Raw genomic sequence first — 24,835 nt, 5'->3', positions numbered from 1 at the left:
TATATATATAATATACCCAGACAGCACACATACGTCGGGCCGACGTCGTTCCGACTTACAAAACTCCATCTGCGCGATGTCGCTCAGAGATCGTTTGCTAATCGGCAAGACGTCGCGGCGATGTCGGCATTTGATTGCAAATGCTCTCCGGCCGATGCAGCTTTAAATCCCGGCTGCTCTGCGTGGGCGCGGTTCACCGGCGTTTTGCTCATCCTTATTCTAACGTACCACCCGCGGCAGGAGCCGCTGGTTTATAATAAAACAATACACACCACACCACTCTCAATAACGGTTGCTTATTTATTGACATTTTCGAAGAAGACATTAAATATACAAATACATTTACATTTATCAGATACTTGTATCAAAAGTGACATACAAATGAGAAGCATTCACTCTTTCAAAGATTAACTATGTTTTTTACCACACATTTGCAGTAAAACCATAGTAAAAACTAAATCAATATTTTTACAATAACCATTGTTTAACAAAGACTGTTTCAGTAAAACCACAGTAAGTACAAAACTAGTTTTAGCACACTTTAGGTATACCAGTTTATTATACCAAAAGTACAATTGTAGGGTATTTTTAAAAAGAAATGTCCATATGACATCAGCTCAAAGATAAAGGTAATTATCTATTTTTATTGCCGCATCAGAATCTAATCTATCTTCATGGCATAAACCGATGTACAATATTACAAGAGCTACATGAACACAAAACAATAACCGAGCAAACACTACAGCAGTTAAAATGTTTTAAGTTATATGATACAAATTTTTATTTTTATTTTTCTGATAAAACCTTACTAAAGTCTCTAGTGAAGTGTTCAGTTAAACACAATCCTTTAACATTATTAAAGGGTATGTTCAACAATTGTCAATCCACTTTGTATGCTACAAAGTTGTTAATATATGTAAAAGATTTCTCAGAGAACCCCAGTTTATTTGTCAGCAAAACTCTGCTGCATGACGCAAAACACAGTATTTTGTCATTTTGTTGATGCAAAAAGTGTTTTTGTCAAAACTCATCATTTCATTATGAGTCATCCTGCAGAGTGTTGCTTATAAGTAAAAATGGATTTATAGGTACGCATAAATCATTTACAGATTTACAGATATTAGAAATACTGCAATAAAGCAAAGCGGGTTAAAAATTGATACCCTTAAAGGCAATATAAGAATAATATTTCACAGTTTTGTACGTCCATGTACAGTTGGCATCATCTGAAGTCTTGTTGAGTGTTGCCGTCTTCTGAAGTCTTCACAAGTAAGGCTGGATCCAATCTAGAACTGGCGTAACCTCTGGTAACCTTGGGATGGGCATCCAGAGAAAGAAACAGGAAAGCAAAAGAAGAAAGATTAGCATAGCAGCTGTTCATATTATTTCAGACAAAGGATGATTTATTTGACATATAATGTCTAGTGCTATGTTATGAGATGTGTTATGTGAATGCTTGGCTAAAAATGTGTATTTTAAATTCATTTAAACAATAAGATGTACCTGACCCCCGGACATTATCGGGAAGACTCTTTCAAAGTTATGGAATAACATACAAAAAATTCTACTTTAGTGGACTTTGATATATCCTCACTATTATCAATAGTTCAGAGTTTTGTAACCTCATTACAGGCCAAGTACTATAGCTGCTGTTGCCCGTATTTGTGCTTATTTTGATCTGGTTTAATCACAATAAGGATTTTTTTAGAACCCTTGGTAAATATATTATTTGTCCTCAGTATTCAGGGAACAGACACAGTCTCTACAGAATGGACTACAGTACATATGCCACAGTATCATTTAAAGGGTAAGTTCACCCAAAAATGAAAATTCTGTTATTAATTCCTCACTCTCATGTCATTCCAAAACTGTAAGACCTTTGTTCATCTTCAAAATCTGACCCTGCATAGACAGCAAGGGCCCTACCATGGTCAAGACACAGAAGGGTAGTAAAAGCATTATTAAAATAGTCCATGTGACATCAGCGATTCAACCTTAATTTTATGATGCTATGAGAATACAAATTTAGTTTCTTTTGTGCACAGAATTACTCTCATAGTTTCATAAAATTACAGTTGAACCACAGATGTCACATGGACAATTTCAACAATGTCATTACTACTCTTCTCTGTTTTGACTGTGGTGGTACCCTTGCTGTCTATGCAGGGTCAGAAAGCTCTTGGATTTTATCAAAATATCTTAATTTCTGTTCAGAAGATGAACGAAGGTCTTACGGGTTTGGAACAACATGAGCGTGAATAATTAATGACAGAATTTTCATTTTTAGGTGAACTAGCCCTATAAGTGGGAGGTACATCATAACTGTAATGTGCACTACCTTTCAAAAGTTTACATCTTTTAAATAAGTCGCTTCTCCTCACCAAGGATACATCATATCGATTATGTAGCCAAAAATCAAAAATGTAAAAGTAAAAACAATAATATTGTAAAATATTATAACAATTTAACAAAAGATTTTGTTCCCACTTTACATTAGTTGGCCTTAACTACTATGTACTTACATTTAAATTAATCATTTGGTACATAGTACTTATTGTGTACATACATGCTTTTACATTGTATTTATATATTTTTAAAAACCTATATGTAATTAATTTCTGTAATTACCACTGTTGACCCATCCCTTACACCCTAACCCACCCTTAAACCTACCCATACCATCAAACCTGTCCCTAACCTTACCCATATCCCACCTTAATAGAAGCAAGTGTTTTGCAATGCAATATGACCACATTAAGTACATTGTACTTATTTTTTGATGTAAGTACATAATAGTTAAGGCCACCTAATATAAAGTGTGACCAAGATTTTTATATGAATATATTGTGAAATTACATTTCTTTTTATCAAAGCTGCATTTTCAGCATCGTTACTCCAGTCTTCAGTGTGACATGATCCTTCAGAAATCATTCTAATATGCTGATTTGCTGCTTAAAAATCATTCTTAATTTCTAATTATCAATGTCTTATTATGATCAATTATCAAAAGTTAAAGGAAACATTTCTGTTTCAAATAAATGCTGTAAATGCTGTTAAAAAAACTTTTTTATTCATCAAAAAAATCATCCTGCGTTAAGTCAAACACATGATTAATGATTTCTGAAGGATCATGTGACCCTGAAGACTGTAGTAAAGACTGAGTAAAGATACTGAAAATGTAGCTTTGCATCACAGAAATAAATTACTTCTCTAACTATATTAAAATAAAAAACAATCATTTTAATTTTGCAAAAGAAATTAACAGACACATGGTTATAAAGGGTAAATATATTGTGGGGAAAATGCATATGAAGTTATTTTTATGAGATTCTTCGGTTCACCTGTATTTCCTGCTTCTGTCAGCAGAGAGATTAAGACATTTTGAAACCTTGGAGCTTCCCTTCCGTTGTGGAGGCTTTATTTCTGTCCCCCTGAAAGAACAGAACATATTTTGTCAGTATGTGTTTACCTTACAAGATCAAAAAGCATTTTCACTTGTTTTCAGCCATTTAGGTTCAATAAATGAGCCTACTTCCAATAACCCACAGACAAACTGTCAGCAAAAAATCTACATCAGATTTTTTGTGAAAAAATCAGGGATTTTATTTTTAGGCCATATCGCCCAGCCCTAATTTTGAGCTACTTCAAGATGAAAGCAGCCAGCAAAGAAGTTCAGCCAAAGAGTAAATTGACCAATTCAAGTCAATTTGAGATGATGCAATTTTATTTATTCTTGTGGCCAGTGAGAAATTTGCTTGAAGGTTCATTCACAGGGGCCTCTGGATTTTCCGAAAGTGCTTTCTTATCATTTATATGAGGAGGTGTATGTTTTTATTGATTTGTATTAGAGGGTTGAAGGTGGTTTGCTTCAATTTTGGCGAATGCTTCAAAATGAACAAAAGCCTGTTAATGTGAATCTCGTGAAGTTGGTCTTTGGTTTACTTCTAAGCATTTTAGGTTGATTTTTTTGTCTGTTATGTGTTAATGTAGGTAATAAAGAGAAACAGATTATGGGGTTAGGAACACCAAGGTCATGTCTGATGTGACGTGTCAACAGAGGAATCTTGAGACATCGGATCCATTTGCAACAGATTTAATATATCAGACAGGTTATACAGGCGTTGGTCAATACTGGCAAACTGGTGTGGTGTAGGCAAATCCAATCGGGTAGTCAGAGTCCATGCAAAGGGGTCGAGGCCGGCGGCAGAACAAAGCAATAGTCCGTATGGATAGCGTGGGTCAAACGAGGGCAGGCAGCAGAGGATCAAAAACCACATAAACAGTCCAGTTGGCAACGTGTAATCAGTCCGATAGAAAACGCTCAGGATTGGGAGGAAAACCATCAAAACTTCGCGATGAGAGAACCAGCGTGGCACGCTGATAAAGGGAACAGAAAGGAAGTGAACCGGGTAACCCGGAACCGGAAGTGCACAGTCCCAGGTACGGAATTGTGGGAAATGAAGTCAATATTCAGGTGAGGGTTCCCGCTGGCTGGGAACGGAGGGAGCCACAGAGACCACGCTCGTAACAGAGCCCCTCCCCTGCGAGTGTCTCCTGGCACGAGGAGGCAACCGACGCCGAGGTCTACCTCTTCCACGGGGGCCTGGTCGATCTGGGTGGGTAGAGTGGAATTCCGTGATGAGGGACGGATCCAGGATGTCCACAACTGGCACCCAGGACCGTTCCTCCGGTCCGTAGTCCTCCCAGTCGACCAGGTACTGCAGGCGACCGTTCCGGCGTCGGGAGTCCAGGATAGTGCTAACTCTGTATGCCTCCTCGCCATCGATGATCAGGGGAGCAGGATTCTGTGGTGCGGTCTCGTCTAGGACCTCCGTCCCCTCGGGCTGACCAGCGGGCTTTAACAGAGAGACATGGAAAGTGGGTGAGATACGATATTCTGAAGGCAGATCGAGTCTGAATGATACAGGAGTGATTTGACGGGTAATTTGAAAAGGACCCACGTACCTGGGACTTAGTTTCTTGCAGGGTAACCGGAGGCATAGGTTCCGGGTTGAGAGCCAGACCCACTGTCCTGGTTCATAGGGAGGATTAGGACGTCGTTGGCGGTCTGCCTGGACCTGGGTACGACGGACCGTTCGTTGTAGATGGACATGGGCCCGATTCCAGGTCTCCTCACTCCGCTGGAACCATGAGTTGACTGCAGGTAGATCTGAGGGTTCTCCAGACCAGGGGAACAGGGGTGGTTGGAATCCTAATATGCACTGGAATGGAGTCATGTTGGTAGAAGGTTTGTGAAGGGAGTTTTGAGCGTACTCTGCCCAGAGAAGGAAACGACTCCAGTCCTCCTGATGTTGTTGACAGTAGGAACGTAGAAATCGAGTCAGTTCTTGATTGAGGCGTTCCACTTGCCCGTTGTCCTCCGGGTGATATCCTGATGTGAGACTGATGTTTACATTCAGAAGACGGAAGAAGCTGGACCATAGGCGTGAGGTGAATTGTGGTCCCCTTTCTGAGACGATATCCTCGGGTAACCCATAGAACCTGAAGACAGAATTACACAGAGCCTCGGCCGTCTCCAGGGCGGTGGGTAGTTTGGGTAATGGAATGAAGCGGCAACCCTTGGAGAACCGATCCACTACAGAGAGGATGGTGGTATATCCCTGGGACAGAGGAAGATCTGTTACGAAGTCCACAGCAATGTGAGACCACGGTCGTTCGGGAACAGGTAGAGGTTGGAGTAGGCCGGCGGGGAGCTGGTGAGAGGCCTTAGAGGTATTGCAGGTAACACAGTTTTTGACGAATGTAATGGTATCGGCTCTTAAAGTGGGCCACCAGAATCTGTTATGAAGGAGTTGAATGGTAGCCTCAATTCCTGGATGACCAGAGCTGGGGGAAGTATGAACCTCAGAGAGAATGCGGGAACGAAGTACGGCAGGGACATAGGTGAGGTTATCTGGACAATCATTGGGAGGTGGATCTTGGGCCTGAGCCTCAGTGATTTCTGTCATACAGTCCCATATGACAGGCGCCATAATCACTGAAGTGGGCAGGATAGCCTCAGGAGGGTGAGGAACGGAGTCAGGTTCATGGATGCGGGAGAGAGCATCGGCTTTAGTGTTCTGGGAGCCGGGACGATATTTAATGTCAAATTGGAACCTCGTGAAGAAGAGTGCCCATCGTGCCTGTCGATGGTTGAGTACTTTAGCCACCCGCAGATATTCCAAGTTCTTATGGTCAGTAAGAATAGTAAACGGATGGCTAGCTCCCTCTAACCAATGCCTCCACTCCTCCAAGGCAAGCTTTATGGCCAGTAGCTCTCGATTCCCCACGTCATAGTTTCTCTCTGCCGGACTCAGTTTGTGGGAGAAAAAGGCACATGGGAAGGTTTTGGGAGGTTGACCCTGCCGTTGAGAGAGGACTGCACCGACCCCAGTGCTGGAGGCGTCCACCTCAACGAGGAATGGTAATTGAGGGTCCGGATGGCGGAGGACAGGAGCTGTAGTGAAGCGCTGACGGAGGTCTTGAAAGGCATGTACTGCGTTGGAAGGCCAGGTAAGACGTTTCTCTCCTTTCTTGATCATGGAGGTTAATGGAGCAGCTACACTGCTGAAATTGCGAATGAAACGTCTATAAAAGTTCGAAAATCCCAAGAATCTCTGAAGTTCCTTGAGGGTCTTGGGACGGGGCCATTCCTGTACAGCAGTAACTTTGTCCTGATCCATTGCCACTCCCTCAGAGCTGATAACATATCCTAGAAAGCCGATCTTCTCCTGGTGAAACTGACATTTCTCCTGCTTGGCGTACAACTTGTGCTGGATGAGACGCTGGAGAACAGACCTGACGTGTTGAATGTGTTCAGAAAGGGTGTTGGAGTAGATCAAGATGTCATCAATGTATACGATCACCCATCGGTTGAGCATGTCCCTGAACACCTCATTGATGAAGGCCTGAAAGTACGATGGACAGTTGGATAGGCCGAAGGGCATGACCCGGTATTCATAGTGACCTGATGTAGTAGAGAAAGCCGTTTTCCACTCATCTCCCTCTCGAATGCGGATTAAGTTGTACGCTGAGCGGAGATCCAACTTGGTGTAGAATCTGGCGGATCGAAGCTGTTCAAGGGCTGGAGGAACAAGTGGTAAGGGGTATCGGTATTTCACAGTCACCTCATTGAGTGCACGGTAATCAATGCATGGTCGCAAACCTCCCTCCTTCTTTTTGACGAAGAAGAATCCTGCTGAGGCTGGTCATGTGGAAGGCTGGATAAATCCCTTAGCGAGCTCCTCCTGAATGTATTGCACCATAGCTTCGGACTCAGGCTGTGAGAGAGGGAAGATACGGCCTCGTGGAATAACAGCTCCTGGGACAAGATCGATGGCACAGTCTCCTGGTCGATGGGGAGGTAAAACAGTGGCTTTGATGGCGCTGAAGGCCTCGAGCAGGTCCTGGTACTCCACAGGAATAGTGTTGCTTGATGATACCGTGATGGAACTGGATGGAGATTGAATAGTGGGTGCAAGGCAGTGCTGGTGACAATATGAAGACCACTGTGTGATGACCCCCTTAGTCCAGGAGATGGTTGGTTCGTGGCGCTCCAGCCATGGGAAACCCAAGATGAGTGGTGTCTGAGGTGATGTGATAATGAAGAAGCGGATCTTTTCCTGATGGTTCTAGTTGGAGAGTTAGATCATCAGTAGTGTGATTGACGAGTCCGGAGCCTAGTGGTCTCCCGTCGAGGGCGGCCACTGCCACAGGAGAAGCACAAGACAAGAGAGACAGCTGATTAGTTCTCACAAAGTCCTCATCCATGAAGTTACCCGCTGCCCCAGAGTCAATGAATGCGGTAGTCCTTATGAATCTCTCTCCAGATTTTAGCATAACAGGTATCACACAGCGGTTTACACAAAGTCTGTTAGAACTCACCGAGGTAGGTGGACGTGGTGGTCTGGTAGGACAGGTGGCTCGAATGTGTCCCGTCATACCACAGTACAGACAAAGATGATTACGCATCCTACGTTCTCTCTCCTCGGTGGTGATTCTGGTACCTCCAAGCTGCATGGGTTCGGGAGCTGCGGAAGCTGAGGATTGGGTAGGCTGGGGAAGAGCCATGGGAGGGAAATTCCGAACTGGCTTGCGAGTCCGCATAATATTGTCCACCCGAATGGAAAGATCAATGTACTGAGAAAATGTCAAACCTTCATCACGGCAAGCCAATTCCACTTGGAGATCAGAATTTAGTCCCTTACGATAATGAAGCTTGAGGGGACCATCATTCCATCTGCTCTGAGCTGCCAGGGTACGAAAATCCAGAGCATAATCCGCTGCGGAGCGTCGGCCTTGACGCAATGCCAGAATCCTTTCCCCCGCATCACCGCTCTCTGGAGTGGGTTGAAATACCTCCTTAAAGCTTTGAAGGAACATGGCAAACGTAGGGTAGGTAGCCTGGCCCAGATCCCAGACAGCCGTGGCCCACTCCAGCGCTCTTCCCGTGAGAAGAGAGCAAACAAATGCAATTTTGCTCTCATCAGCAGCATACAAGTTCGGCTGTTGGTTCACAAACAGTGTGCATTGAAGTAAAAAGCCCTTACACTTTGAAGCAGTTCCATCAAACTTCTCAGGGAATGCAAGTCGGGGGCTGGCAATGGCGGCCTGATTTCCCGCGGAGGGTGCAGGTGGTGTGATCGGCGCTGGCGCTGGAGGTGGAGCGGGTGTTGCAGCAGCCCGTAGAGACTGAATCGCCTGGACCAGTTGTGCGGTCAGAGTACTCAGGTGATCCAGCTGCTGCTGGTGGTGAAACAACATCGAAGCTTGTGTAGACATCTCCGATGCGATCTGGGAAACTGTCGCTGGATCCGTGGGTGGCGAAGTTTTCTGTGACGTGTCAACAGAGGAATCTTGAGACATCGGATCCATTTGCAACAGATTTAATATATCAGACAGGTTATACAGGCGTTGGTCAATACTGGCAAACTGGTGTGGTGTAGGCAAATCCAATCGGGTAGTCAGAGTCCATGCAAAGGGGTCGAGGCCGGCGGCAGAACAAAGCAATAGTCCGTATGGATAGCGTGGGTCAAACGAGGGCAGGCAGCAGAGGATCAAAAACCACATAAACAGTCCAGTTGGCAACGTGTAATCAGTCCGATAGAAAACGCTCAGGATTGGGAGGAAAACCATCAAAACTTCGCGATGAGAGAACCAGCGTGGCACGCTGATAAAGGGAACAGAAAGGAAGTGAACCGGGTAACCCGGAACCGGAAGTGCACAGTCCCAGGTACGGAATTGTGGGAAATGAAGTCAATATTCAGGTGAGGGTTCCCGCTGGCTGGGAACGGAGGGAGCCATAGAGACCGCGCTCGTAACATCTGAGCTGATCAAGTTTATATCTTTAATAATGTAAGCTGCTTTAAAAGTTTCTGCTGAATACATAAATGTAAATATTATTTGTTTGGAAACGACAGACTGTCTGAATGATCTGTGAGCTGGAATACAAAAATGCAGAAGTATGAGATGTACTTTTCACCAAAGCCCTGGAGCTGTCAAAGGCCCCTATGTATTTGTCAGCCGGTCAATGTAAAATACGTCATCTGGCAGACTTTTGCTGACAAATAAACAGGAATATCTTGGAGCAGGTAACACAAAGAAAGAGCAGGCATTGTTCATTTACATATAGACATCATAATACAAAAAAAAAAAAAAAAAAAATTGAACCATTTCACGTTGCACAAACAATACAATAATGTAAAAATCTTATTTTTTGTACATTTGATTATTAGAAATTAAAATGCATTATAAATATACTTCTATCAATAAACAAAGGGATTGCGATTAACTTTGAGCTGTGTTGCATAGTGCTTTCAAGATGAATACTTGTCTGTGTTTGGCTTCTAGCAGGTAAGGAGACTTATGGGCAGACAGATAGTGGAAGGGGCCTCTGGCAGCAGGGAGGGAAGTAAAGCACAGGGAGCTGCTACGAAAAAATTAGCCACAAGTTACCCAATTCAGTTTCAATGAGAGCCGCAATCAAGCAAAACTGCTTCGGATGTGCACTGTAAAAAGTTTTCACTAGTTTCAACTTAAAAACCTAAGTTCAGCAGCTGTCTTAAGTTTTTAAGTTATATCAGCTTAAAACTACAAGTCATTTTAACTTATTACAATAAAAATGAGTTGATATAATTTGTGAGTTTAAATTACTTAAGTTGATTTAACTTAAAATCTTAAGGCAGCTGCTAAACTTAAGTTTTTAAGTTGAAACTGGTGAAAACTTTTTACAGTGTGTGATAGGTTAGAAAAGTATGCATCTGAGAGCCCCCTTTGCTGCCCTAGGCGGTTAGCTATGTCACCTATGTCCGAATTCACCACTGCATCTTAAATGAACCAGTCCAAGGATGTCTTTTACTGACATTTTTGTGTTTAGTGATGCTAGTGCTAGAATTTGAAGGTTGTAATGTTTTGCAGCATGTTTGCTGTGGTGGTCATCCACGATGGCTATATTCTCTTATGCAGACAGCTGTCTGCTGTTTTTAGAGCTATTTTTGTAACATCTTAAAGGATTCATTTACTTCCAGGATTAAAAAAATCCTGATTAATTTACTCATCCCTATCTCATCCAAAATGTTCATGTCTTTCTTCCTTCACTCGAAAAGAAATAAAGGTTTTAAGAAAAACATTCCAGGATTTTATATACTACTACTATTTTGTATACTTCATTGGTGACCAGTGGTTTGAAGGTCCAGGTTGAAGGTTGAAGGTCCAGTAGCTCTACACGATCCCAGCCGAGGAACAAGGCTCTTATCTAGCAAAACGATCTGTCATTTTCTAACAAAAATAAAAATGTATATACTTTTTAACCACAAATGCTCGCCTTGCACTAGCTCAACCTCACGTATTACGTAAACACGCACATGTGACATAGGCAGAACTGACCCAGTGTTTACAAAGCGAACGTGCAAAGAAAGTCAAAAGCCCTTTACAAAAAACAGACGATTTTGAAGTTGGAGGAGAACATGAGATGGAGTTTTTCACCCTAATCATACCTTTTCGAACTGAAGTTCACAGATGAATTGCATAGCTAGTGCAAGATGAACATTTGTGGTTAAAAAGTATATAATTTTTTTTTTTTTTTTTTTTAGAAAAAGACCAATAATTTAACTAGATAAGACCCTTATTCCTCGGCTGGGAACATGTCAAGCTCTTTGAAGCTTTGGACCTTCAAGCAATTTGAAGCAATTTGGACCTTCCACCCATTGGCCACCATTGAAGTCCACTCTATGAAGAAAAACCCTGGAAAATTTTCCTCAAATACCTTAATTTCTTTTCGACTGAAGAAAGAAAGACATGAACATCTTGGATGACATGGGTGAGTAAATTAAAGCTTTTTGTCCAGATGCTAATGATCCTCCGTTCACATTTTACTGAAATGGTATTATTTAATAAATGTATTAATTCATTTTTAGAGGCTAACTGTGAATAAATTATTTCTTTCTGTAATAGTTTATATAGGTCAGCTATTCTTATCTACTTGTACAATAGAACAAAAGAGCCTTTTCTATGATATGAAATGTCATAATAATAAATATATGAGCAATATATGAGCAAATAAACTCAACTAAGGGGTAAAGACATTTATTAAAACATCTTTTGACATTTATAAGACAGACTGTGACACCTGTACTATAGATTCACTTCACCTTCACCTCACTACTTACGAGATTCATTATTATGTGCTGTAAGCTGCATGTGTCATACACATGATGTTGTATTTAAAGTCATCCTTCACACACAATGTCATATAGTCTTTAAACATGTTGAGGCAATTCTGATTCTAAATATGGCCGCAAAGCTTCTGGCATCTGCAGTTTTATGCCGCATGTGTCTACACACTAATGTGTTAATGTGTCTCCGTATGCCCTTGTCCCTCAGTTTAACTCCACACTAGCAGCGTGGCATCATGGTTGGAGGGGTTGGTTTTGAATTTCAACGCTGTTTACTGAAGGGAGTTAATCAGCCGGATTACTGTGCTCACAGTCCTCCATGTAACACCTTGTTGCCTCTGAGTGCTGCAATATACCCAATGACTGAAAACTATTTGACCTGTGTGCCCTTGGGGGAATCCATGACAGTAAAAGAGAGCCATTTCCATGCAAATGCATAAAAAATTCATACTTCCACTTTTGCTTTTTTCAGCCTGTGTATATGAACTTCTAAGGAGGAGTACTGTTATTAATATTCATACAGAGCCATCAAAGTGCTTCTTTTGTTTTCAAACAGACTCAGAATTGCTGTATACAAAGCATGAATGAGCGAGGCGGAGAGATAGAGAGGAAGGCTTGTCATTACATCGTTCATAAACACGATATCAGTATCAGCCCAAATCGAATAACTTTGCGCAGGCTTTCTGCTGTGGTAGACTGCATAGGTGAAAGGGCTTCTGCTAACACAGTAATCAGCTTGGAGAAAAAGTAGAAGGCTATTTCTGTCACAGGTTCCCTGTCCTATTTTGTCTCAGAAAGACACATAAAGGGACCACAGCCAACTACGTGGGCGTAGAAAGGCAAGGGTAATTGGTTGATAATTATCTGAAACCTAGAGGTTTTCATTTTATTGACCATAATTAGAGTCATTATGAATGTTACATTCAAAGCCACCCACTTGCTATTTTCCACTCACACAGTTTTTGCCATTCATTTTGTTGGTTTCTTACTGCATTGTTAATCTTTGTCAATGAAGTGTTAAGAAATCTTTCTCATCCATTGAGCTGTCAACACACACAGCGGCAATTAAAAGGGCGATTCTGTGTCATGTCATGCAGAGAATTACAACGTTATTTCAAGCTTGTAGCATAAGGACCATCCACAAGACAGATGGTGATTTGTGAAAAATAAACATCTAACTGAATAGCGAATGATTCAGAATTTCATAACCATTCTGATTCTGATTCACTTAACAATTCCAATTCATTATTAATTCCATTAAAGTTGTTTTTTTATTATTCTTTTTGAGGTTAAAAGAATGGAAATGGGAAAACAATTATTTTTTCATTAGCTACCCTGTTAAACGAATCAGACATGCACTACTGTTCCACAGTTTGGGGTCAAGTTTCTTCATTCAGTAAGCACACATTACAAAAGATTTTTCAAATAAGTGCTGAGCTTTTGAACTGTTAGTTCTTTCTTAAACTTTTTGATCAAATAAATGCAGCCTTGGTGAGAGAATAAGAGACTTCTTTCTAAAGCATTAAAAAATCTTACTAACTCCAAACTTATGAATGGTAATGAACTTTTCATGATACGTTTTCCTGCTGATAGTAATTGTAGGTAGCTTTTTTTTAACATTATCAACAATAGAAGAAAACCATAACCACTTGGCTGATTAACTGAAGTATCTATTCTCCTGATAGCTTTGTGTATGAAATGTATGAATGGAAAACATTTTGAATATTGAGATTATGATTCAGTTAGTTTGTGTTCACACTGAAATCCAAATAGTTTTATACATATTAGGGCTTTGCTATTAATCGCAATTGAGTTTCAATGTAGATTTTGGCTTCAAACGATTATTAAAATACAATAATCAAGATAAATGTTTTATTGCTTCCGATTCCGCCCCTTTTGTGCACTTTCGCTCCTCTATAAAAGCCCAATTTCACATGCAAATCAGTGAAATCATGTAACGTGACTTGCATAAAATGGGATGTGCTTGATTTATTAATGTTTATTTGATGTGGTGTTTTTAAAAGCACAAAATATAATTTGTGCAGTTCTGTGTATACAGTATATGCTCATAGACAGAACAGAACACGGACAAGTAAAGTGAACATTTAGCTAAAGATGTGTACCTAAGCGGTCAAATACATGCAAATGTATGTCATCAGTTATGTCTGAAATAAATCACGCCCACGGAATGTTGGCTAAACGTCTGATGCATATGGTACACTTACTGTAACTGGAAACACTTCAGGAAATTTGACGTCGTCATCTTGATTAGTTGAATTTGATCGGATTTTCGAGAGACACGTGTGTTGAGTTTATTTTCGGTCCGCTGGGAAGCAAAGCGCAGACTGATTTACTCTGTGTTTTGCAAAGTGTTGCAAATTACTGACTTACTGCTTGTTCTCCCTCTTCTTCTCTAACTTTCAATACTGGTTATCTCAATGACTGACTTGTTGCATGCCAGTCTGTTGTTGTGGGGACATTTCCACGCCCTGAAACGTGACGCTGAATGAAACGAACTGTGATTGGTTGTTTGACATGTCTGTTAAACGGCCTTATGGGTGGGCCTTGGCCAATGAAAGCTACCATGGATTCCAGACCATCAGCCGTCAGTCTGAAGGTCTGGCTATACGAGACTAGTTGCTACATGACTAAAATGCTGATATGATGACACATTGTGTGGCTTTTGGTTGTAATTTTCAGTGAAAGAGCAAAAGAGAAGCACTGTAACTCTTCACTGCTTTCTTAGCGATAAAGGGAAGAGGCCTGTGGATGAATAAAACTTCCTAAAGACCTGTGTCTTTGTTCTTTCCACTCTAGCCCTCATGTCTTTGAGGCTTTTAGTAGACCACAGCTACTGAAAGAGCTTAGTAATGGCAGAGACAAGGAACGCTAGATGCCATCCTGGTAGGATGTAAACATGCCGACGCTTGTCATGACACTGCAGCCATCCGGGGGGCATTTAGACTCCATGCGGAGAAAAAATCAATGGTACGGAGAAGAAACATCATTTACCCAGGGTTCTCTTTAAGGTGTCCAGTCCTGCTCCCTGACAGCTACTGTCCTAGAGAATTTAGCTGCAACCCCAAGTAAATATGCATGAATTCTCTATTCAATGTCTCCAGCATTACAAGAAACTTTTAGACAGGTGTGTTGAGGCAAGTTTTATCTAAACTCTTCAGGGTATTGGACACCCATGCTCTTATACTGTATGCATATCACATATATTTATTTTGGTGTTTCATCTGCATCAGTGGAAGATTGCAGATATTCCATGGGATTCTGCAGAACCATAATATCATGAAAATAATTTGACTGTTAAATCAAATTTAGTCATGCTGGTATCCCTAAAATGTACATATATCACTAAATCCATTTAAAAATCATATCAGTCAATCTATTTGGAAAGCTTTTCCATTTCAAGAGCTCAGGGAGAGTTGTTCAAATGTAAAGTAGAGTGACATTCATGATAATGTGTTTCTACACTAACACAGTATTTATAATGTTAATTGTAAAGTAGTCGAGTGTAAGTGTAATTTATGCGTGCAATTAAAGTGCTGTTTTCCTCTGTTGACGCATCTGTAAAATGGCATGCCTTGACATATTGAAATGGAGTCCTATTCGTGAGGTGTTTAACATACATTAACATACATTATCCTCAAGGTTATGCATAATGACCTGCCGCAAGGAAGAAAGGGAAGCTGCCCCACGTTCTGACCTTGTCGATATGGTGACCTGCTGACCTATCTCTGAGCTCTGACCCTAGGCATTCTGGTCTAATTGAGACAACATGGCGTTGCAAGGATATTGGCCGCACCTGACGAATCTGACCATGCCTGAAGCAGCCCTGACATTTAACATGTGAATGGCCATTCCCTATATTAGATGGAATACCCTGAAAAAAGATGATGTCCACATGCTAATGCGATTCACCCAAGCTGAGAGATTACATAGAGGGAATGTCAGAGGCCATTTGTTTAGAGGCAGTTTCACACTCATTAAAAGTACTGAGACTCATATCTTTCCGATAATATGCTCCTGTCACTTGTCAGTCTGGGTACCGCTCACGTCATAAAATCCCTCAAGGGACCACATTTAAGAGTTTTTGACCCAAAGTAATGGGGAAAATGGGGAATGTCTTCCGTGAGCCAGAGTACTATCTCCCTGTAAGCTAAATAAAATGGTTTGAGCGACACCTTAATCGCTCTGATAACCCACACTCAGAGCCAAGCAAAACCAAGCCAATGGCATTACAGTCCCTTAGGACTTGACAGTTTGACTTTGTCAAGGACAATTCTTTGATTTCTTCCACTTCTTCTGTTTGCAAGAATGAAGGCCTAGCCTTCATCTTCTACCCCTGTTAGTCACAAATAAGCTGAGTGCACCAGTGAAGTCATCATGGAGACAACCCAAGTAACCTCTGCTGTCAGTGTGCATCAAGACTTAACCTGTAATGGCTCCATCCGAGGTCTTGGGTTTAGGACAAACCGTGAATGCTGAGAGATTTGAAACAAACTTGTTTTGTGAACTTTTGAATCTCTCCATGGGTAAGTGTATGTTTAGATTCAGTTTAGGTTTCCCCTAAAACAAAATTCTGTCATTATTTACACATCCTAATATCATTGCAAACTTGTATGATGGTCTTTCTTGCATATACCACAGAATGAAATTGAAATATTTATAACTGTTTTTGTGAACACAGGCACATTGGAAAACACTGCTCTATTAATGTTAGCCACTCAGCATTTTCACTGGCCACAATTTTGTTGTGGGGTAATTACGTTACAGTATATGTGACTAAAGTTACTGCATACTAACATGTATTTAAATTATTTATTGAAAATCTTTTTTGCTTATTTAAAGGGCATTTTTTTTCCCGAACCCTATTAAATGTATGCGTCATTTTTCATTACAAATTCTTGTATTTTATTAATAATTTCACTTCATTTATTAAGATACTATAAGGCTGTTACCAATCAAATAAAGATCGGTATTAACAAAAACGATCTTTCCACTACAAAACAAACAGTAGCAGCTGAAGTGGCATTTAGATGCATTTACACGTTTTTGGTAAGAGTTACCTCATTTAAAAGTTAGAAATATCGGTCTTTCTGTAGATATATCTCTCAGGTCTGTGTGTCACATATTCGCCGAGTTTATTTTAGTGATGTGTTTTAAAAAGATATGGTGGAGACTGAGACGGCTGAAAGCGCACCTTGTTTATTTTCTTTATTTTACAAAAGCACAACGTTTTGTTGATTTTGTGAGTGTACACATACAAGTAGACCCTTTACAGATTTAAATGATGTATTACTCTCATATGTACAATCAAAAATGAGGTTAATAAAGCTAAAATGTAGCATGAAAGCATTTACATTGCAAAATTGCAACAGTATGCAGTAGATAATGTTATGAGCTTGGTGTTTAAAATGCAAAGATAAGCTACTTTTAAATATGAAAGTAAACCACCAATAGGTGGCAGCAAGTGACTGTCTTAACTAGGGTTGTGACGATGAGGAAATTTCCCCACCGGTTAATCGGCATGTGACAACACCGGTAATACCGGTATCACCGTGGGGGTGGGGGTTTCCTCTTTTAAATAGCTTATAAATGCGTGCGTATTATACTTTCACTTTCAGTTTTGCGGGAATTGGCAATTCGGCGTCAATTGTTTGAATGGACGACAACGAAACTACAAAATAAAACTTTGAACCCAAAATATTGCCAAACAGGTGCTTTTGCATTGCTTTTTGACACTAAATCGGCCGCCATTCTCTTTCTGTAAATTCGACTCCTCTCGTTGTGATGTTTTATTAACAAATTTCGAGAGGAGCTCGCACAGATAATTAACACAGCCAATTCACCATCAGCAATCACACTCCCTATCCAAGCACTACAAGAGAATCCCTTTAAATAGCCAAGCAGTCTTACCTTTATCATCTCTTGCTTATTGGGTTCGGGCCGAATGCCGAGCTCGGACCCCTCTCCCTGGGCAGGGGGAGTGCCCCGGGCTCGGGAATGATTACCAAGCTCGGAGGCCTCTCCCGGACAGCAAGCCAAACACGCTTAACTTTTACGTTGTTTATTATATGTAAGCGCGAACTCGTGAACTCCTCACGTGAGAAATGAAATATGACGCATTGTAGCTATGTTCAGTTTTTAATTATAGTGCATGCTCTCGTCTTAAGTAAATTATTTAGAATGATATTTTCCATTCAATTCAAATAAATTTTTAATAAAAAAAACGAATACTTAAAAAAAAAATGTGGGGACGGTGTCACGGTGGAAAAGTGATGTCACCGGTGTTGCGTCTTAAAACCGGTAACACCGTCAACACCGTCTATCGTGGCAAGCCTAGTCTTAACCCTTTCACACGTGAGTTTAAAATATTCCAGCTGAGCCCCCCAGGTTGAGTTTTTTTCCGTCAGATTATATTTGTAAGATCATTATTGCCGCTTCCATCAGCCTGTGTGTTTTAACAAACTGTAAATTGTTAAACTGTTAAATTGTCTCGTTTTGCTAGTACTTATGTGTATTTAATTCTTTATGAATGGACCACTGAATCATTGACTTAAATGATTCATTTAGAAACATTAAACTGTTGTTTTGTTTTGCTCTCTCCACTGTGCTCCAGTGTTCATCACTTCTGCATCTTATGTCATCCACTGGAACGCCACTCTCTCATAAATGTGCCTATGACATTTAGTGAGAGCTAGAGATTACGGTTTAGAAAGTTGTAAATATGGATATTTTTCTTACACAAATGCATTGATTCACTTTAGAAGGCCTTTATTAAATCCCCAGAGCCTTGTGGAGTACTTTTTATGAGGGATGGATGCACTTTATTGGACTTTAAATCTCAACAGCCATTCACTGTGATTAAAAAGCTTGGAAGAAACTGGTCATTTTTTATATAACTCCGAAAGAGTAAAGTCATATACACCTAGGATGGCTCCAGGGTGAGTAAATCATGAAGTAATTTCCATTTTTGGGTGAACTATCACTTTAAGGTTTACATTAGAATATAAGCAGTAGAAATGGGGGTGGAGATAGATGCTCATAGAAATGACCTCTGATATTTAAAATCAGCCAAGGTTATTTGCCTGAAAAGCACGGCTAATATTTGTGCAAATGGTGAGAATGTTGTGTGCATGTACCCCCATGTGGATGGCATGTCAACGGTGTGCTTGAGGGGATATGTGAGTGACAGCTTTGCTTCAGGCCAGTGCAAGCTAATCGTCAAGACGGATCGCCATTGCCCACGAATTAGTGCTTCTGTTCTACGCTTTGACAAGACTACTGACACGTGCTGACATTGCAAGGGGGCTGCGAGACAGCTGACATGCAAGGACGGGTTCATATGCCCATTTCTCACTGACTTATCAACATCCTGATATTCAAGGGTTTGTTTCAAAGGCAAATAAGACCTTTTCACTGAAAGCCCACCCTAAAGATGATATACATGCTAGTGACGTTACCCTGATGACAGTTTGAGTAGTCAAAGTATCCAATGGAAAAGTGTATTGTTCATAGCTGGGTTTTATATTGATTCTCAGTTGTTTCATTTAAGTAACAACTATGATCTCTTTGTTAGAAAACCACCATCCTAAAATATAAAGGAAGCTGTTTTTTTTCATGTATAAAGACCTTTTGTGAGAAAATTGGCATTATGATGTTGTTTTCCCATTGTAGCAATGCCAAAGCCATTTTTAGGTGGAAAACATTTTGTAAACTGACATGTTTTTTTTCTGCACTCTGTCAGATTAATAAGATGAAACAAGAAGACAAATATTATTTAAGTCAAATTTATCTTCAAGATAACAGTGAGAGTTAACATGTTAACTTAGACAGCCCTAAAAATACATGTTGTCAAAATAAGTTTTTCCATGAACTCTTTTACACCCTCTTGTGGTGACCCCAGTTTCATAACCTCTGACTCAAAATATAAACAATCACAAAGGAGAAAATTGTTGTCACACAAGAAAAAAAGCATATCAGTTAGTCCAGATGGTTGATTGCAGACTATGGTATCTTGGTAAACTTTTTTTAATGCATGTTTCTGAGAAGCATTTCCAAAATGGTCTCATTGCTGTCAAGAAATGCAGATGTCTTTTTCTTTTTTTTTCTCTTTTGTGAAATAATTTGAAGTGCTTTTGTAATGTAATAAATCCAATTATTGTATTTATGTATAAAACATAAAGCATCTGTGTTGCCATTCACATGCATTTTCTTACACAGTCCTAGGAGAAAATGGAGTGCAACTCAGCTGCAACTGCCTTTAGTGTTTCCCTCTTGATTACAACATTAGTTAATTATTTCAGCTTTACACACAGTGTCAAGTCCTTGTGCCTGGCGGCAATTAGAGATGTGCATTCATTAAAACCGCCCGTGTTCTTTCCCTAATGTGGCCATCAGCTATAGGCCATGCCTAACCATCCACACAATGAGGGAACCTAATTAATAACCCCACACTCTCACATTTATAAACACACATGTGCACCCTTCTTAATATAGAATGCACATTCCATGAATTGATGGAGGCAAATATTTGGAGTGCAGCTCATGCATGTGGGGCAATAAAAGCTTTAATTAAGTCCTGGAAGACTTAGTAAACAGGTTCTGTTTACATGATAAGAAAAGTTGCTATGGATGTATGTCAAAATGATGCCTCCACGGCCATCATATGGACAACAAGGCACGTCCGAATTCAATGATCATGTTGCGTCCTGTTTACTGAGATACCTTCATCTGATTGATTTTTGAAGGCAGCGTATCCTTCGCTATCCACTATCCTGTCTGTTCAATGCTGTGACATTTAAGCTAAGAAAAAAAGCAATCAGAATGATGCGTTTGGTGACCAGTTTGTGTGTAAATGTATGTTTTTGACCAGAAGGTTCAAACGCTCACTGATGCTTCAGAAGGAAAAATGATGCATTAAAAGCCAAGGGTGTAAACTTTTGAACAGAATGAAGATGTGTACGTTTTTCCTATTTTGCCTATATCGTATTTTTTTATTATTTAATACTGCCCTTCAGAAGCTAGTTGTCCTCAGTGTGAAAAGATGGATCTCAAAATCATACAGTCATTGTTGGAAAGGGTTCAAATACACAAAAATGCTGAAAAACCAAAGAATTTGTGGGACCTGAAGGATTTTTCTGAAGAACAGCAGGCAGTTTAACTGTTCAGGACAAACAAGGGACTCATGAACAATTTATCACAAACAAAAAAACAGCTGTGGATCATTCAGACAATAACACAGTATTAAGAATCAAGTGTATGTAAACTTTTAAATAGGGTCATTTTTATAAATTTAACTATTATTTTCTCTTGAGGACTATATGTAAACGTCTTTTATGTGAAATATCTTATTCAGGTCAATAAAAAATAACATGCATTTTGTGTGATCCCTCTTATTTTGGTAAAATAATTAACATTTTGCAGATTCTGCAAAGTGTATGTAAACTTTTGACTTCAACTGTGTGTGCGGAGTTTGTTATACAGTATGGTGTTATATGTAGCAATCATATATGTGACCCTGGACCACAAAACCAGTCATAAGGTTAAATTTGACAAAACTGAGATTTATACATCATATGAAAGCTCAATAAATAAGCTTTCTATTGATGTATGGTTTGTTAGGATATGACAATATTTAGCTGAGACACATCTATTTGAAATCAGAAATCTGAGGATGCAAAAAAATCAAAAAGACTGAGAAAATCACCTTTAAAGTTGTCCAAATTAGGTTCTTAACAATGCATATTACTAATCAAAAATTACATTTTGATATGTTTACAGTAGGAATTTTACAAAAAATCTTCAAATCTTAATTTCTTAATGATTTTTGGCATAAAATAAAAATAAAAATTTTTGACCCATGCAATGAATTTCGGCTATTGCTACAAATATACCCCAGCGACTTAAGACTGGTTTTGTGGTCCAGGGTCACATATGTCAACAATATATATTATATTTACATATGCTTGTATGCAAACATGTATACAAGCATATATAAATATAATAAAAATCTGAATAATAAATATCTTAAATATAATAAAAATCTAAAAATCTGTATATTTAAGTATGTTTTTGGAATAAATAATTACTTATATATTTAATTATATAATGTTAAAAGATTAGTTCACTTCCAGAATAAAAAATTCCTGATGATGTACTCATCCCCACGTCATCCAAGATGTTAATTTCTTTCTTTCTTCTGTAGAAAAGAAATGAAGGATTTTGAGGAAAACATTACAAGATTTTTCTCCATATAGTGGACTTTATAGTGGACTTAAACAGGTTAAAGGTCCAAATTGCAGTTTCAGTGCTGCTTCAAAGAGCTCTACACGATCCCAGCCAAGGAATCAGGGTCTTATCTAGAAAAACGTTAATTTTCTAGAAAAAAAAAAATCTTCTTCAAAAAGGTGAGGTAGGCCTTTACCTTTTAAAAGGTTTTACCTTTATCTGTAAAGAGCGTTAGACTTTTGACTTTTTGCATGTTTGTGATGTAAACACTGGGTCCGTACTTCCACTACGTCGTGCGTGACCATTTCAACATGACTGTAATGTGTGAAGTCGAGGCAGTGCAAGACGCACAATTGAGATTAAAAAGTCTATACATTTTTTTATTTTAGAAAATGGCCAAATGTTTCACTAGATAAGACCCTAATTCCTCAGCTGTGACTGTGTGGAGCCCTTTCAACCCATTGGCTCCCATTGAAGTCCACTATATGGAGAAAAATCCTGGAATGTTTTTCTTAAAAACCATAATTTCTTTTCGATTGTAGAAAGAAAGACATGAACATCTTGGATGACATGGGGGAGGGGAAATTATCAGAAAATTTTAATTCTGGAAGTGACCTAACCCTTTATGTATGTGCAAATATATCCAAAACTGTGTCGAAAACTCCTTAACCTGTATCTCTCTCTTTCTGTCTGTTTGTCAGGTAACATCTTTGTGGTGAGTTTGGCGGTGGCGGACCTGGTAGTGGCCATATATCCGTATCCACTGGTCCTGACTTCCATATTTCACCGGGGCTGGAACCTGGGATACATGCACTGCCAGATCAGTGGCTTCCTGATGGGTGTCAGTGTAATCGGCTCCATCTTCAACATCACCGGCATTGCAATTAACCGCTACTGTTATATCTGCCACAGCCTCAAATATGACAAGCTCTACAGTGACAAAAACTCAGTCTGCTATGTACTGTTAATCTGGGCCTTGACAGTGCTTGCTATTGTGCCCAACTTGTTCGTAGGCTCCCTGCAGTATGATCCACGGGTTTATTCCTGTACATTTGAGCAGTCGGCGAGCTCGGCGTACACGATCGCTGTCGTCTTCTTCCATTTCATCCTTCCCATCATGATCGTCACCTACTGTTACCTGCGAATATGGGTTTTGGTCATACAGGTGCGACGAAGAGTTAAGCCCGACAATCGTCCCAAGCTCACGCCTCATGATGTGCGAAACTTTGTCACAATGTTTGTTGTTTTCGTGCTCTTTGCCGTGTGCTGGGCACCATTAAACTTCATTGGGTTGGCGGTAGCGATTTCTCCAGAGCGTGTGGTTCCTTTAATACCTGAATGGCTTTTTGTGGCAAGTTATTTCATGGCGTACTTTAATAGTTGCCTCAATGCAATCGTCTATGGAGTTTTGAACCAGAACTTCCGTCGTGAGTATAAGCGCATTGTGGTTTCAGTATGTACTGCGAGGATCTTCTTTGGGGAAAGTTCTAATGAAGCACAAGAAAGACTCAAGAGCAAACCCTCGCCACTCATGACCAACAACAATCAGGTCAAGGTGGACTCTGTGTAAGTGTTTATGTGTAAGACATGAAAAAAATAAAAAATCCTTGCTTTTAAACAAAGCAAACTTGCTTTGGAAATAATCTGATAACCAAATATGTTGTCAGGAAGCAGCGTGAAGCCCTGAAACTGTGATTTGTTGCCTCAACACAATCAAAACGAACAGGAAAATTGTTATCATTGTCTTTTATAAAGCACTTTTTTTTATTCTTCGTCAAAAGTTCTTGTATGTGTGTATGTATGAATTCTTTGTTTAAATTTGTACAGTACTTGTATCAGCAAATCTATGTAAGACATGCTTTGTGTAATGATTTTATATCTTTGAGTTATTTTTGTCTGAGGAGAACAAAAAACAAATATAAAGATATGATTGATATATTACTGTATATAAATATATATTGAGTGTGTTTCACTGATGTTAATCATTCGGTGGAGAACGAAGAGCGACGTTGTTAAAATGATGCCATGACCATCAGCATATCTCTGCAATGCCTGGCCACAAATGTGACCAAAATCTTATAAACACTCTACCAAAAGAGTTTGTTACAGAGTTTACTGTTTTGAGATGACCTCACCCGGTTCGACACTGTTACTCTACATTTCAGAAAGCAATACACCTGGATTGCTGCTTTCCCACAATCCCCTGCAAATATGTTTGCACGTATGGGGTTCCTTTTCTGTAGGATTTTTATCCTCTTCTTGCTGTTCTTTTTTTCTTATTTTTACCTGTCTTTGTCTTTTTTAACATCCCTTTACCTTCTTTCTTTATTTTTCTTTTTCTCTCCACTCTTTGTATGCATGGATCTGATGACAAGTTCATATGCAAACTGAGTAAAAATAATAAAGTACAATGTTTGATGAATACATTTCTGCATAATTTCTGCTAATTTATACATTATACAGTTGAGGTCCAAAGTTTACACCCCCCTTTTCAGAATCTGCAAAATGTATGCTATTGTTTATTTAGTTCTGACCTGAATAAGATATATTACATAAAAGATGTTTACATGTAGTCAACAAGAGAAAATAATAGTTGAATTTATAAAAATGACCTTGTTCAAAAGTTTACATACACTTGATTCTTAATACTTTGTTGTTACCTGAATGATCCACAGTGTTTTTTTTTTTTTTTTGTTTAGTGATAGTTGTTAATGAGTCCTTTGTTTGGCTTGAACAATTAAACTGCCCACTGTTCTTCAGAAAAAAAAATCTTCAGATCTCACAAATTCTTTGGTTTTCCAGTATTTTTGTGTATTTGAACCCTTTTCACTGTATGATTTTGAGATCCATCTTTTCACAATGAGGACAACTGAGGGACTCATATGCAGCTATTACAGAAGGTTCAAACGCTCACTGATGCT

The 24,835-nt window shown here is 39.6% G+C and overlaps 1 protein-coding gene across 1 annotated transcript in view; it reads left to right on the top strand.

The window, feature by feature from the left end:
- The window catches only part of mtnr1aa (melatonin receptor 1A a), a 75,039-nt gene extending 50,703 nt beyond the window's left edge, over positions 1-24,336 (top strand). Inside the window, exon 2 of the mRNA XM_073842287.1 lies at positions 22,616-24,336. Coding sequence (XP_073698388.1) covers positions 22,616-23,484 — 869 coding nt within the window. The 3' untranslated portion in view covers positions 23,485-24,336. The remainder of the gene's footprint in view (positions 1-22,615) is intronic.
- The last annotated feature ends 499 nt before the right edge of the window (positions 24,337-24,835 follow it).

Source organism: Garra rufa, chromosome 6, assembly GCF_049309525.1.
Source record: "Garra rufa chromosome 6, GarRuf1.0, whole genome shotgun sequence".
NCBI classification, from domain to species: Eukaryota; Metazoa; Chordata; class Actinopteri; order Cypriniformes; family Cyprinidae; genus Garra; species Garra rufa.
Note: the sequence above shows the minus strand (reverse complement) of the source record. Positions and strands in the feature narration are given on the sequence as shown.